The sequence below is a fragment of the Lutjanus erythropterus genome, chromosome 4 (genome assembly GCF_056507025.1).
Source record: "Lutjanus erythropterus isolate fLutEry1 chromosome 4, fLutEry1.hap2, whole genome shotgun sequence".
In the NCBI taxonomy this organism is placed as follows: Eukaryota; Metazoa; Chordata; class Actinopteri; order Lutjaniformes; family Lutjanidae; genus Lutjanus; species Lutjanus erythropterus.
In genome coordinates this window covers 27,353,331-27,367,617 of record NC_139320.1, presented here as the reverse complement: position 1 = coordinate 27,367,617, position 14,287 = coordinate 27,353,331, and the positions used below count along the sequence as shown (strand labels likewise).

Sequence of the window (14,287 nt, the reverse complement as noted above, 5' to 3'; positions counted from 1 at the left end):
CTTCCCCCACAAGCATTCTATTTTTTTTCAGCCGCTAACTAAATTGAAAATAAAAGAATAATTAAAACTGTTACTGTTAAAGTAAAATGTCACAATGCAATATAAAGAGCAGGAAAGAAAATATCCAAAACTTTAAGCTCACCACTCCAAAAAGACAAGCATATCTGGTACAAATTTCATATTTATTATTAAATGCCTTTAGGGGACAATCACCTGATTCTGAGAGGCTCCAACCTCCACAGGGATCGAGCCTGACTGCACACCGCACCACCTTCATAGTGAGCCATCCTGTAGCAGAGTCAGGGCAGAGACATATAAGTATATATATGGTTTCAGATTGACAGGGTATTTTGCGGCTCAGACCTGCTCTGCTTCCTCCTACCTGCGCTTTTCCTCCCCTTCCTCTGGTGTAGCGATGGCCAGACACTCATCCATGTGGCCGTGGAACAGCCTGAGAACGTGGCCTCCTGTCAGAAACCCTGAGAGGAGGAATACACACAATAGTGAGTGTGGACATGTGTGTATAAATCTCTGAGTACATTTCTCTTTATGTATGTCAATTGTGGATTAAGTGATTATCAATGTATTTCAGTGTGTGTGTGTGTGTGTGTGTGTGTGTGTGTGTGTGTGTGTGTGTGTGTGTGTGTTTGAAATGTTTCCAGAGCTGCACAGTATTGGTGGCCATAGAGCAAAATGTGTAAGCAGATTCTTACCCTCAGCTAGTTCACATCCTGAACTAATTGGGTTCATGTTCCACAATGTCTGCATGAAGGAGGCATCCACCATCAGATCTCCACTGGCATACGACAGATGCTGAGGACAGAGGACAAGAACAAAAACCATTTTAGCACAGTGTATATATATCAAAATCCTCCACTGTGTTACAGCAAAAAAGGATGGAGTATGAAGAGTCTCACCAGGTATCTCTCAGAGGACACACTGACAAGGATGAGGTCGTCACCCACCCTGACCTTTTCACCTTCTGACCTCTGCTTTGAAGCTGGATGAATGGTCCACCAACATGCCTCACCTGCAACATGAAGAAGAACACACGACTACTTAAATTTCCCCAATGAGGTTGACGGATATGTTCACTTTAAATATCAACAAAACAAAAACCCTGCTTGTTCACAACATACTGCTCCCTCACAGTAACTGCTATCACATTTATATTTCTCTGCCAAATTACTAAGTGAAAGAAACGCATTGCAACAGAAGACTCCATTTTCATCAATAGCTCGAGAAGGCCAACTCAGCAAAACTCTAAAACTGTATTAACAATTTAACAATACTACTAGAGGACAATGAGTTTCAGTAATCAGTTAAATGCAGGCCTAGAGCATCCTGCTGTATTTTGAAAAAGTTTGGATTTACCAGTGGAATCTTCTTGTAAGCCCACATCAAAGGCCAGCTTGTCTGTGAGTGACCGAGATGTAGTCAAACAGCTCAGGTACTGGGGAGAAAGTTTTTTTATTCAGGACATGACCAGAGTTTTGCCAAAATGCAGGTAAAAAAATATGTAAATGACATGAATAAAAAATAAATTTTCTTTAAACCAACTTTGGACGCAGTCTTACCATGCCTGAGTGGTTGTGTCTCAGAAGGATGGCATGACCGTACAGTAAGGTACGATGACCTCCGCCTTGGGATGACTGGAGGCGAAGAAGAGACAGAAATATTTAAAACACCAGCCTGACAAGACTTAAAATTTAATCTTGATCAAACGGAGTAGAGAGAAGTCCAAACCATTAATAACTGTAAATGGCTGGATCACAACATCATCATCAACTTCCACTGACACTTTTTTGTTTGTTGAGACTGCATTTTATAATTCTATGTTGTTGATAGCACTATATGTTCAATTTAACAGTGATGTATGTTACTCATATTAAAGGGATAGCTTAGATTATTTGAAGTGGTGTTATATTAGGTACTTATCAAGAGTCAGTGTTTTACCTACAGTAGACGTCGGAGACAGAGAGGAGTACCAGCACGGAAGCTAATGCACTGCTGTGGACAGAGTCAACAGCAAAACACTTTTTAGCCACTTTGAAAAGGCCCACCTAAGAAAATCAATATTAGTTTACGTGTACGCTATATTTAGAATATTTTCACACCTTCACCTTGCTGTCAGACAGCCTGTTCTGACAGGAAACTGCTGTTATGTAAGACAAATATCACGCTTGCTCACTCCAAAGCAGTGATTTTACCATGTAAGAACACAGGAGCTGCCGGTCTACTGCTGCTTCGATTCTGTTAGTTTGTTTGTGTTATTGTGTGACTTTTGTAAATACTAATTAACATTGTAAAAGTCACACAAGAACACAAACAAAGAACTAACAAATTAAGTGGTAGAATGGCTACCAATTCTTTTTTTTTTTTTTTAAGTGGGCCTTTTTTATAAGTGGCTGAAATATGTTTGGCTGCTGACCCTGCCCACAACAGTACAATGACTAGCTTCTGTGCTGACACTCCTCTCTGCTGGGAGTGTGTCAACCAGCATCTACTGTAGCTAATACACTGACTATTGATGAGTACCTCATTAAGCCCCTTCAAGTAATCTGAATTATCCCTTTAATATTACAGTACATGTTGCATATGGTTTGTAAGCATAGACTGTTCATCTCCAGGTATCCTTCAGGGACCAATAAAATGCTACTGCTGTTTTATTTTAGGGGTGAAAATACAGGTACGATTAGAACGGGATGGATGAGCTCAGTGAATGTAAACAACTGTGGCAATTTACAAGTGGAACGTGTCCCGAAGCTATATCATTGTATTTTTACAAATTAAAAAAAAAAACATCCCTGAAAAGAATACTTTATTGCATAATTTGAAGACAAAAAATATTAAGCAATACAGTACAGAACATTTTGGGGTCCATTTTTATACAAGTACAAGAAAATAACATTGAGAACCACCTAGCAGCATAGAAATATTGCTGAAACTGGGACAATACTGAGCTATAAATCATAATTCTCAGACAAGGTATCACAATGATGTGACTAATGAAGTTGGACACAGTGCAAAAAAAATAAAAAATAAAACTTTGAATTCAGTCACAACAGACTGTATCTCACACAACAGCAAACATAACATTGATCCATCCTACCTTTTCTCAACATCCAGCAAGGATGCAACAAGAAAACATAATTACTGCAACAGTTATAGATAGATTAGCCAAAAACAACCATTTAGTCCAGGTAATGTAAAACCTTTCTGCAGGGTTAAGCACCCATAATCCTCTAGGATGATTCAGGGGCAGGTATGTCAAGTGGTAGCTATACCATTAACCCTGATCTGCATTATCACCGGGCTTGGTTAGGGCAGGTGGCGGTGATTTCCCAAGTGAATGTGTGTGTGAGAGCTCTGAGGGTGTCTGGTTTCCCCATCCTCCCCTGACAGAGGTGGTTGGAATCCTCCGCTGAGCCGCATGCCATGCTATTCTCATCCCCAGCTCACTATTGGAAGGCTGGCTCATCCACATCTTTCAATTTCCATGAGGCCAGGGACTCCCAGAACTAGCCACGATAACACAATTAATGAAATGCTGCAAAGAGAGGCTAGCTTAAAGCCCATTAGCCTGAGCTAGACAATCATGTCTTTTACAAAAGCTGAAACATGGGACTTATAAAATGGAATCATAATTCTAGTCCCTATTATTGCACAAACTAGCCATTTTGATTGCATACCTGTGTCTAAGATTCATGGGAGCTGCAGTTAAGTGTCAACAAAGTATTTATTATTTCGTCAAACAGATTATCACACTTTTGAAGCAGATAAATCAACTACTGGAAAATATTTGAGAACTGAAAGCTTGTGGAACAGAAGTTAGAAGAAAAGGATGTTTAGAAGAGGGTTCAGACTTCAGCTCTCAGTAACCTCATTTTATTTGAACCAATGATTGATCTTTGAATTCTGAACAATTGTGTTTCATCAACATGTGATATTAAATACTGTATATTGGTTTGTCCACTTTCCCTCCGCTGTTTCAGTTTGTGATTTTCAACATGTCCACAAGTGCTTGTTGACAACCTCAAAGGATGAATATCAACGTTTTGCTTTAAACTATAGTTGTGATGTAATAAATTTTAGAAATGTGGCACTAAAGGAAGTCTTTTGGCTGCTTTATATTCTGGTTGGCTGAGGTTGCTGAAACTTAGTAAACTGATAAATTGATAGATATGTTGGTGATTTCACGCTCTATGATTCTTGAATGTTGACGCAAAACTGAGAGCCTTTGAAATTGAAATCAAAACCTAGATTGCCAGATGGCTGCAAACATATCAGAATGATGCTATATTACACGATTTGCTGGTTATCCACTGGACAAGAAAAATACACCACTAAACGACAGTTTTAAACATGAAAATTTTACATATTGAGTGGATTTTCGTGTCCTTAAAGGGACAGTTCACTCCAAAATCAAAAATACATATTTTTCCTCAGGCTTGTAGTGCTGTTTATCTATCATGTTTGTTTTGGTGTGACTTGCTGAGTTTTGAAGATATTAGCCATAGAGATGGCTTCTCTCAAATATAATGGAGCTAAATGGCTTAAAGCACCAAAAATATAAAATCCAATAGCAGTGTCTCTTTCCTGAAATCATGACCTGGTTACTATTTTCTTTATACCTTACACATCTCTACAGCCAATATCTCCCAAACTTGGCATCTCACAGCAAAATGAACTAGACAGAGCACTACAGGCCACAGGAAAAATATGTATGTTTGATTTTGGGATGAGCTGTCCCTTTAAGGTAAGCTAATTTAGGTGAGGCTTGTCTAATTACAATCAGTTTTTGCAGAAGTATGTAATCTCAGGGGAAAGAAATTTGTTTCACTCAATCAAAGACTTAACAAAGAACAATGTGTGAAAACAAAAAGGAACAGCAAGCAATGTAAGGTCAAATTTATGAGGAGGGCATAGGAATGAATGTGCTGGTGGTGTTTCTGCATGAAATGTAAATGAATGATGCATTGTGACACATTGTTAGACCTGTTTGTTATTGTAAGGTATATAATTAGGTTATAACAAATGCATGAGTAGAGTGCACTAAATACTGTTCATAATCAAATGTTTCAAAAGTTTTTAGTAAATAGAGAGCAACTCAGCATAAGAAATCACTCTAAAAACCATGGACCCCATCAGTTTCTGTAGCTGAAATTTAATGACAGGTGTACAGAGTGGTCACCACCTTGAGGTGAAGGTTAAACAGATATGAACTGAGATGTGTGAATGATACAGCACTATTTCATTCAATAGAACATCCAGTGGGCTACAGGACAGGAACGAGGACAGTTGCCAGGTTGGTTGGGACACACGTTACAGGAAAAAAGACATGTTAACAGACATACCCATTTGTCCAAATCGACTGCCTGCTTGGCAGAGAGCAAGAAGGGAAGTGAAGGGAGGGGGTGTCAGATAACAAGTAAAAAAATATCCTAATAAAATAAAAGCAAGGACTAACTCCATCTATGGTACTCACATAGACTGAAGGATCACGATGTACAATATGTTTTATGATGGACTTCACAGCCAAACAGGAATTATTGCATTTATATTTAAATGGCCCAATCCGCAGTCCATATGTAAACAAAAAAGCCCTACTTAACAAAAACAAACAAAATAAAAAATATGGACTGGAACCTAACATCAAACACAATATAATAAAATACAATTCATAAAAACAGACAATCAGTTGTGGAACTCATAAAACACTTATGTATTATCTGCAAATAATTATGAATATCTTGTTTATGTCATACATTATAATACTGGAAAAAAATGTGTAAGAAATATGGGTATCCAAGCTGGAATAAACATAAAAGATGATCAAAAATAAAAAATATATCTATGGGAAATACACTTGGTTGCCCTCTTATCCACACACGAGGATAAAAAGCAAATCTGAGTCCAAAACCGGGAAAGATCTGGTAGCTTTTTAGCCAAGACAGACGCAGAAGAAAACAGCCTCTGTGAAAACTACATGTTTTCAAATGACACCAAAACTGTCTTGTTTGCAAGTCATATCTTGTTAGACAGTGAGATAATCAGCAGGTTTTGTTCCACAAGAGAGCAAAGCTTCAAAAGAAGACAGACTTCTGAGATGCAGCTGTTATAGTCAGGAAATATGCTCAACAAAAATATAAATGCAACACTTATTTTTTTTTCTCTAATTTTTCATGAGTTGAAGTAAGAGATCTAAGACTTATTGTATGCACATAAAAGGTGTATTTCTCTCAAATTTGTTAAAATCCTTGTTACTGAGCACTTCTCCTTTGCCAAGATATTCTATCAACCTGACAGGTGTGGCACATAGAGATGCGGCTTTAACAGCATGGTTCTTGGACAGATGTGCATTGGACTAATAAAGGGCCACTTTAGAATGTGCAGTTATATCTTGAAAAAAAGACTATAGATAATATGTAAGCCTCTATGAAAATAGCCATAGTTTAATGCTTAATAATTTTTTTTTTTTTCAAGCAAAAACTGCAAATTTTAGAGTGTCCTTTTTTTGTGACCAGTTCAAGACACACCCGTACATTAATCATACTGGTTAATCTGCACCTCTAAATGCCACATACGAGTGCTCACTAACACAGATTTTAATAAATTTGTTAAGAAAATTTGAGAGAAATACACCTTTTGTGTTCACTGAAAAAGTGGGAGCAAAAACAAAAGTGTTGTGTCCAAATGCTTGTTGAGTATGGATCCAGAGTGTCAGCTGGTTTGTTAAATGGTATTTCAAAATGTTTTTAATAATGTCCAAGATACAACAAGTAAAAAGGACAACATTTTTGGAAAGCATATTTTAAGGAGCTTTAAGTTTTTTGAGCTAACCTGACTTCTTTGCAATATACTGGCTGTAGAGATTAGATTGGTGTTAATTTTCTTAATCTAATTCAATAAGACAGTAAGCACACATATTTCCAAAGATGTTGCAGTAGTCCTCTCAGTAACAGAAATATTTGACTAACATAAAGCTGTATGCTTAAGCAAATCTGTCAACAAAATCAGATTCTATATCTCAAATCTACATCAGCAGTCTCAATTAAAATTGAATAATCTGTCCCTGTGACAGTGAGAGGGAGAGTAGATAGGTGCAGTAGATTACATTTTAAAAAGAACAGATACATATTTTATCTCTCAGAAAGGATGGAGAAAATCTTTCTACATCTCTACCATTTGTCATTCATAAGTTATATTCCTCTAAAGGACCTACTCTGTCTCTCACAAGCCTGAAAAATTAAGTCTCTCCATCCTCTTTCCTCTTATATATTCCTCTATCTATTACTTATGTCATTATCTCTGTTTTTGAGTCCTACCTCAGTCATCTCCACCGTGTTGGCCAACATCTCCTGCAGAGCACGGACCGACAGGGACTGCTCCAGAATGAAGGTACATATGGCCAGGTCCGGGGGCACATTCTGCAAACACACAAACAGCACAGAGGTGAAATAAAGTTGATAAAAAGGCAGGTTACGTGCAGCACAGAGCAAAACAAAAGGAAGGAACGGTATCAGAATATTACCTGGGCGTTGGATGTGGTTTCCAGGAAGCAAAGACGGTTCCCGAAGCCCTCACAGGACAGACAGAGCTTAATCTGCTCCTTCAGGACGGAGGCAGTGCACTGCAGAACGACCTGGTCATCCTGTGCCCAGAAAAAAAAACAAAAAACAATTAAACGCTTAGGGACACTTATTCACTGGTTTTATTCAACACACTAATTTTGGGTTTCAATCACACACATAGTTCCCTCAGATATGAGTGTTGTTGCTGGTTGTCCCTGCAATGCCTGCCTTTTCATATTTTAGTACACACTGTTTTCTGTTTAAGTAGCAGTTATTGAAGAAAACTGGCCTGACTTGACATTTGGTGCAGCATTGTTGAGTACAATACTGACCTTTTCTTGAATAAAGTGACATGCTTCATAAGGAGTGCTGAAGAGGAAAACTTGCCAACTGCACAGAATAGAAAAATAGAATAAACTAAAAATAGATGCTTGCTGTACAGAATACAGTGACTGAAAATGTTGTGTTCATGTGCAACCAGGAGACTATTGAACTTCTGTGTTTGTTAGCTGAAGGGCATGCTGGGTACAGCTTGTTGCATTCTCGGATTGTATTGTTTTACTAAACTCAAACATTTCAAGCATCAGTGATGTAACTTTGACCTGAATGCTTTTATTCCTGGGAATAGCCTGGTGCCAAAAAGCTACCTGTTATGACAGCAGCCAGTTGATTATCTCATATCTGCTATTAAGTTCAACACTATTTTTGCTTGAAACGCCCATCCATACTTGTGTGCAGAGCAACACGATTCAATAAGTTTGCTTTGTTTCGTGTGAGCTTTTCCAACCAAATGACTTGTTCTGGGGAACGCAAATGTCATGGCATGTCATGTGCAGTCTTGAGTGTGAAGTTGTTTGGATGAGCAGTACTTGAGAAAGCTGCAAGCAGCAATACCAGAAGCCAAGAAATCGGCCTGTTCCAAACAGGCACATTTTGCACAGGCACAGGTTTATTAGATTTTTGAATGCATTTTCTTTCTTGTATTTAAACACTGTATAGACATCAATTAGCAAACTCTTAAAACTCAATTTAGTCATGTAATCTATCACAGTCAACATTAAATTTGCTTTGATTTCTATCATAGTTGTTTCATTGTAAGCTATTGTACTGATGACTTTTCAAGTGAATTTGCACTACACTGGCACACAACAATAAAAGAACACCGAAAAGAAACACAGACATTATGTTTGCCGCAATGGATTACACAACTAAAGATAGTTTTAAGAGTCTGAAAATTGATGTTTGTATACATACATTAATAAAAACTCATTACTGCCTGCAAAGTAGAAAAAAATGCATTAAAAAAGTAAAGTATTCAAAGATGACATATAAAATTTGTGATTAAGTGGCAAAAATCGGCAGTCAAGAAAACTCCAAACAGTTCCTCTGGGCCGGCACAATAGATAGACACAACTCGATTGCACAAGCAGAATGCTAACAGACAGTAATTTGTTGCTCCTCATCAATGCCTGGACCCTCCAGAGACTGGTGTAAATACAGCGATAAACACCCCCTCCCCTGTGAAACCCACACCTGACACTGACACATTCTCAGCTGCTCCTTCTACTCAGTCATTATGCAAGTCTATCACTTAACCAGACTAATATTCCTCTCCACAGTTCTGGACAAATTTCTGACTTTTCTCCTCTCTTTCTCCTCTCTCATCTAACAACTCATGAATCATTCTGTCTTCTCATTCTTGACCTGCTCGCTGTCTTGCCCCGGTGATTCAGCACCACTGATGTGTCATGACTGAGTGTTTAGGAGAATAGGCGGGCTTTTAAAGCGAGGTCGAGGGTGGCGTGTTTGCCTGTCTATGTCTGTGGCACACAGCGGGAAAATGGAAAGTGATGCAGATCAGTGACCTCATAACATATACTCCTCTCTTATACCCAGAGGCCTCTAGTGTTTCGTTGGCTGAAGAGTGTCCCCTCTTCCACTGGCTGGGCTATCATCTATCTCTCCTCAGCCTTGAAATGTCTCCTCTGTCCTGTCCTCGTGTTCCCTGCTTTGCACTCTGGAAAGTGGAGCAATGTGCCCTCTCTCCTTCACTGCAGACATGAGCAACATCACTTCCAACTCAAGTGCTACTGAAACTGTATGTGGACCATACAAACATGACTTTTTAGCAAGATTTGTGATATTATGCAAAAGAGAAATCAGGTTCTCAATAATATTAAAACAAAGTAGTGGAATATCTTATCCCCTCCCTCATACAACAACTACCAGTCACACAACTTCAAAACTTTTCAGACTAGTAGCTATATACATTACGATGACAATGCTCTTTGTTTCACGACTGAATATAAATTACAACTGTTCTGAGACATCACTGTAGAGAAGTTGTAAGGTCACAGAAAAAGCTCAGCTGAAGTGGGCTGAGCAAGAAGGGTAAATTGGGCTAAACTGGTCGTGTTTTGAGGACAGTGCACACAGACTCAGACCGCAGTCCCCGTTAAGGAGATCGGGCTGAGCTTGTGGGTGTCTAAAAGCAGACTGAAGTAACCGAGTGACTCATTGCTCTGAGACAAGCTGTGCGATCAGATGACAACCGTAGGCGATATATGCCCCAACATTATACAGCAGTCCTACCCGCCCGGTGGCTTCCATCTATTTCTACAGCCACAATCTCGAATGGCAGACTTACTCTGCTTCAAACACTCTACTGTACCTCTGTAAGCAAGATCAAAACGCCAGAGCACCCAGAGGGGGGCTGTGAGAGCTCAAGGGTTCAGGCACTGGACAGGCACAACGCCGGCAGAGAATATTTTAGCTCACTGACTTCATCTTTATCAATTTTTCATATATGCAAATCACTTTTAGGGCTGCAACCAATGATTATGTTCATTATCGATTAAACTGTCAATCATTTTCTTGATTAATCATTTACTTGTTTGGCCTATAAAATGGTGAAAAATGTTGATCACGGTTTCCCAAAGCCCAAGAAATGTCCTCAATTGTTTTGTTTTGTCCACAACTCAAAGGTATTCATTTCATTCTTCAAATCTACAGAAATGAATCTGAAACTATTTTACAGACTTAAAGGTGTCAGATTTACAGAGATTCGTTGACAGAATATGGCAGAAATTGAATATAATATTAATAGGTATGGTTTCTACAGTGCAGAACAGACAAACCAACACTGGCCCTTGGTACGGCCATTTGTGTTTTTCATGGCCACCATAAGTTCTCTGACATGCTTGAAAGGGGAGAGTGCAAACTCAACATTAGATGATGCTAAATCCTACACAGTGGTCCTTTAACCAATCAACTGTGAAGGTGACTAGTTGATGATCAGAAAAAGACATAAGCCTCAGCCAGCATTATCCAGCACTTTGCAGATACTTTGCTGGACCCGTTATTCCAACCTGAATGTTGGGGCACTCAGACTTATAATAGTGCTCTGTAAAGTGCATCAGCAGCTACAGAGCTGTGTCCTTCCAAGAGTCACACTGTGTGAATCACTTCCAATTTGACCACGTGAAAAGCTGACTTGGAGACTACACAAACCCTTGGGCTTATCTCACCCTTATATTAATAGAGGCAGCTTTTAGGATTTGAAGTATGTGCACCTGATGCTTTATTGTGAGCCAACTGCAACTCCTGATTATTTGTTAATCTCACATGATTGTATCTGATGGAGCCAAGACAGGTAGGCAGTATTGTCTGGTTGCCACCCACCTCACCCATTGATTTTACAGCTGGACAGAGGGTAAAGACATGCACATGAAACACATTTGATGCCCCATAAACACGGTAGTGTAGGATTACAGCCAAACCATGTTTGGACTTGGCGGCTGAAGCATCTGGACTATGTGCATGATCAGGGTCAGAGGGAAGGGTAGAGACAATTGGATGTAAACTGACAGACAGTTATACAAACAAACAAACTAGTGTGTCCAAATAGAGGTGTGTAATGCAGCACAGCTTTACAGCCAGGGGCACAGATAGCGCCTGAAAGCAGACACCTTTGTATATTCTCTAGGGCCGTCTGATGGTGCACATGCAGACAGAGGGTAGACAGGATTCCCCAGACAAGCAGGCACGCTGCCCACCCTAAACAGGAAGCAAACAGATGCAAAATGGTGACAGATATCCTCCCCCTCCGCTGTTCTTATGCTCTACTAAAGTAAAGGGTAGATGCAGGACTAGAGATGCACCAATTCCAATTTTCTTGGCCGATTCCAATTTCTTTATGGGTCTGACTTACCAATTCCAATTTTGGTCGATTAAAATTAATGTAATGTAAAATTAAATTGCTGTTGATGTTCACAATAAAACACTGATTGTTAATCAACTAAGATTATGTACCATTGGGGAGAATTATCTCAAATTATGTCTGATTTCAAGTGGAAGCAGATGTAAACAAACCGGAGACTGATGTAGTGCAACAGTTTGCTGTAATAAAGCTTTGCAGTGAGAAAAGCTGAAGAAGAAGTTGAACGAGTCTGAATGAGAAAATGTTTGAGAAGACACATCAACACATAAGTTTTGTACTGAAGATTGAAAGTTATGAAACGAGAGCTTACTGTTATGACCCTTTTATAACTAAACTCAGCTGGCTTGCTGCAGTTGATAATGAGGAAACACTGTGAACTAACTAGAAGCAATGCAAGCGAACAACTGTCCACATATGATAAGAGTGATGCTGCAGCAGCACACTTGAGATTCCTCCCTCTGTGACGAGTAAATTAAGTGCCTGACTTACTTATTCATAACTAACAGAATTACTAATAAGCCTTATTTCTATATAGTTGGAGAACAGTTAGTTACTTGTAACTCCCAAAAAGCCCCCTTTTTTCCTTGCAAATCTTGTCCTTTTGAACATATCCAATAAAAGGCTGCTGTGGATCATATAAAAGGTGCTGCTTCTTCTCAACCACATTAATTAGTCTGTCACCCTCCTTTGTTGGCTGCTTTGATTATGGGAAACAGAAACATCAAGGATGTCACATTGATTTTAACCAGATGAATTTTTTGGAGGTCTGTGAAACTTCACTGAAATACAGCCAGGGCAAGCAATTTTTCAACCAAGCAACACGTCGCTCAGCGTGTTCGCTGACATGTTGAGCTGGTTAGGACACCCTCATTAAGAAAAACTGAACCTCTAAGCTGTTTGCTTACTTGCTCATTCGCATGGCCTCCAGTCAGGAAGTGATGTGAGCTTTGACATCTGTGTTCTTTAATGTTGCCATGGTTATACGTTGGGTAGCTGATGAATTTCAAATGGTGATTAAACTTGAGCCGAACTACATGTGCGTTAAACTGCTGCTGGCCAATCAGAAAACAATAAGGTATAATGTGTTATATTGTTTAGTTTGGTGCACATGCAGCGACACTTCTGTTTATGGAGGATATCCTCATGTTCAGAGAGGAGGGTGGGGCAGCAGAGGCTTAGCCATACACTAGGTAATCAAAGCAAGAGAGATAAGATCAGATTGTCTGATAACCTGTTGTGTGAATCATCTTTACACACTCAAGAGGTAAAACTCCAGCAACACTTGTAGTATGTCAAACAACTTTATTCTCAGACTCTCCATCAGGGTCATCATCAAGGCCAAAAGCCAAAACACATAGGTATTCTGAATAAAGTTGTTCGCCATACCACAAGTGTTGCTGGAGTTTTACCTCTTGAGCCCTTTTTCCACTCTCCTTGCACCTTGGAAGTAGGTGAAATTGTACCTGAAACCCCTACTCTGGTTCTACATTTTTACACTGCCTTGACTGATATTATGATGGAAAATGAACACAAATATTCAACTAAGTGCTGACACATTTCTAACTGTAGCTCGGAGGTTTGTCTTCCCTAGTAGCAGGCAAGCATCTGGTTCAGGACTTGCTGACTGTTCAAAAAATCTAATATGACACTCAAAACTGTGAAACTGAAAATGACTGAGTGCCTATTTGGGGACCAAGCATATTATGCAGCACAACAAAGCTTGTGAACTTTGTTGTAGGATTTGTGATTAGCCTTTTAATGGGGTTTAACATTAAGTTCCTTGCAGATAAGGCAGATCACTTCATCTGGCAGAGTAAGAGTTAAACAATTTTTCCTGAAAACTCCTTTTTTTCTTACAGCATTTATTCTGTGCTAGCTTTTCCAGTTACAGAGCCCAGAAAGCTAATTTTCCTGATTTGACTTGTAACTGTGTGTTGGTACATTAAACACTATTTTAAGAATATATCAACAGTGTTAAGCCTTTCTCCTCTTCACCATAGAAAAACACAAACAAAAGTGATACAGAACCTGTGACCAGTAGACAAAAACATAAAAACAACTTGAAATTATTTGGTTTTGATAGTTTTGATGACAAAATTATTTTTGTCTAAGTTTATTCTCGTCCATATTTTCTCATATTTCTATATATTTTCTTATCTTATACATTTTGATAGGGGCGTATATCTGCATTATTTCGATAATGACAATATTTGCAATTGCATATTAAGCTTATAATTAACCTGTTGACTTTTTACATTTTGTTATTTACTTTGTTTGTAAGATAACAGGGTAGTTATAATGATAATTTAACTTTTCCCCAAACCTTTATTTCAAACTTTATTTCAGTTCAAGATTGCTTTCTAAATATTTTCATCTCAATATTGGTTTAGGCAAAAATTTCAGTTTACTATTTGCTTTCACGACATACTCTCATATTCTGAATTGACAAAGTGCCACAGCCACTCTGCCGAAAACCTGCCAAGTAATCAAACCA

At 38.8% G+C, this 14,287-nt stretch overlaps 1 protein-coding gene across 2 annotated transcripts in view; it reads right to left on the bottom strand.

Moving 5' to 3' along the window:
- The window catches only part of ryr1b (ryanodine receptor 1b (skeletal)), a 92,930-nt gene that overhangs the window by 64,843 nt on the left and 13,800 nt on the right, over window positions 1-14,287 (bottom strand). For both annotated transcript variants that reach the window (XM_084717474.1, XM_084717473.1), the window contains exons 2-9: window positions 7,535-7,654; window positions 7,329-7,430; window positions 1,578-1,652; window positions 1,375-1,453; window positions 918-1,030; window positions 714-813; window positions 383-479; window positions 214-288 (exon numbers count right to left, since the gene is read on the bottom strand). In XM_084717474.1, coding sequence (XP_084573600.1) covers window positions 214-288; window positions 383-479; window positions 714-813; window positions 918-1,030; window positions 1,375-1,453; window positions 1,578-1,652; window positions 7,329-7,430; window positions 7,535-7,654 — 761 coding nt within the window. The remainder of the gene's footprint in view (window positions 1-213; window positions 289-382; window positions 480-713; window positions 814-917; window positions 1,031-1,374; window positions 1,454-1,577; window positions 1,653-7,328; window positions 7,431-7,534; window positions 7,655-14,287) is intronic.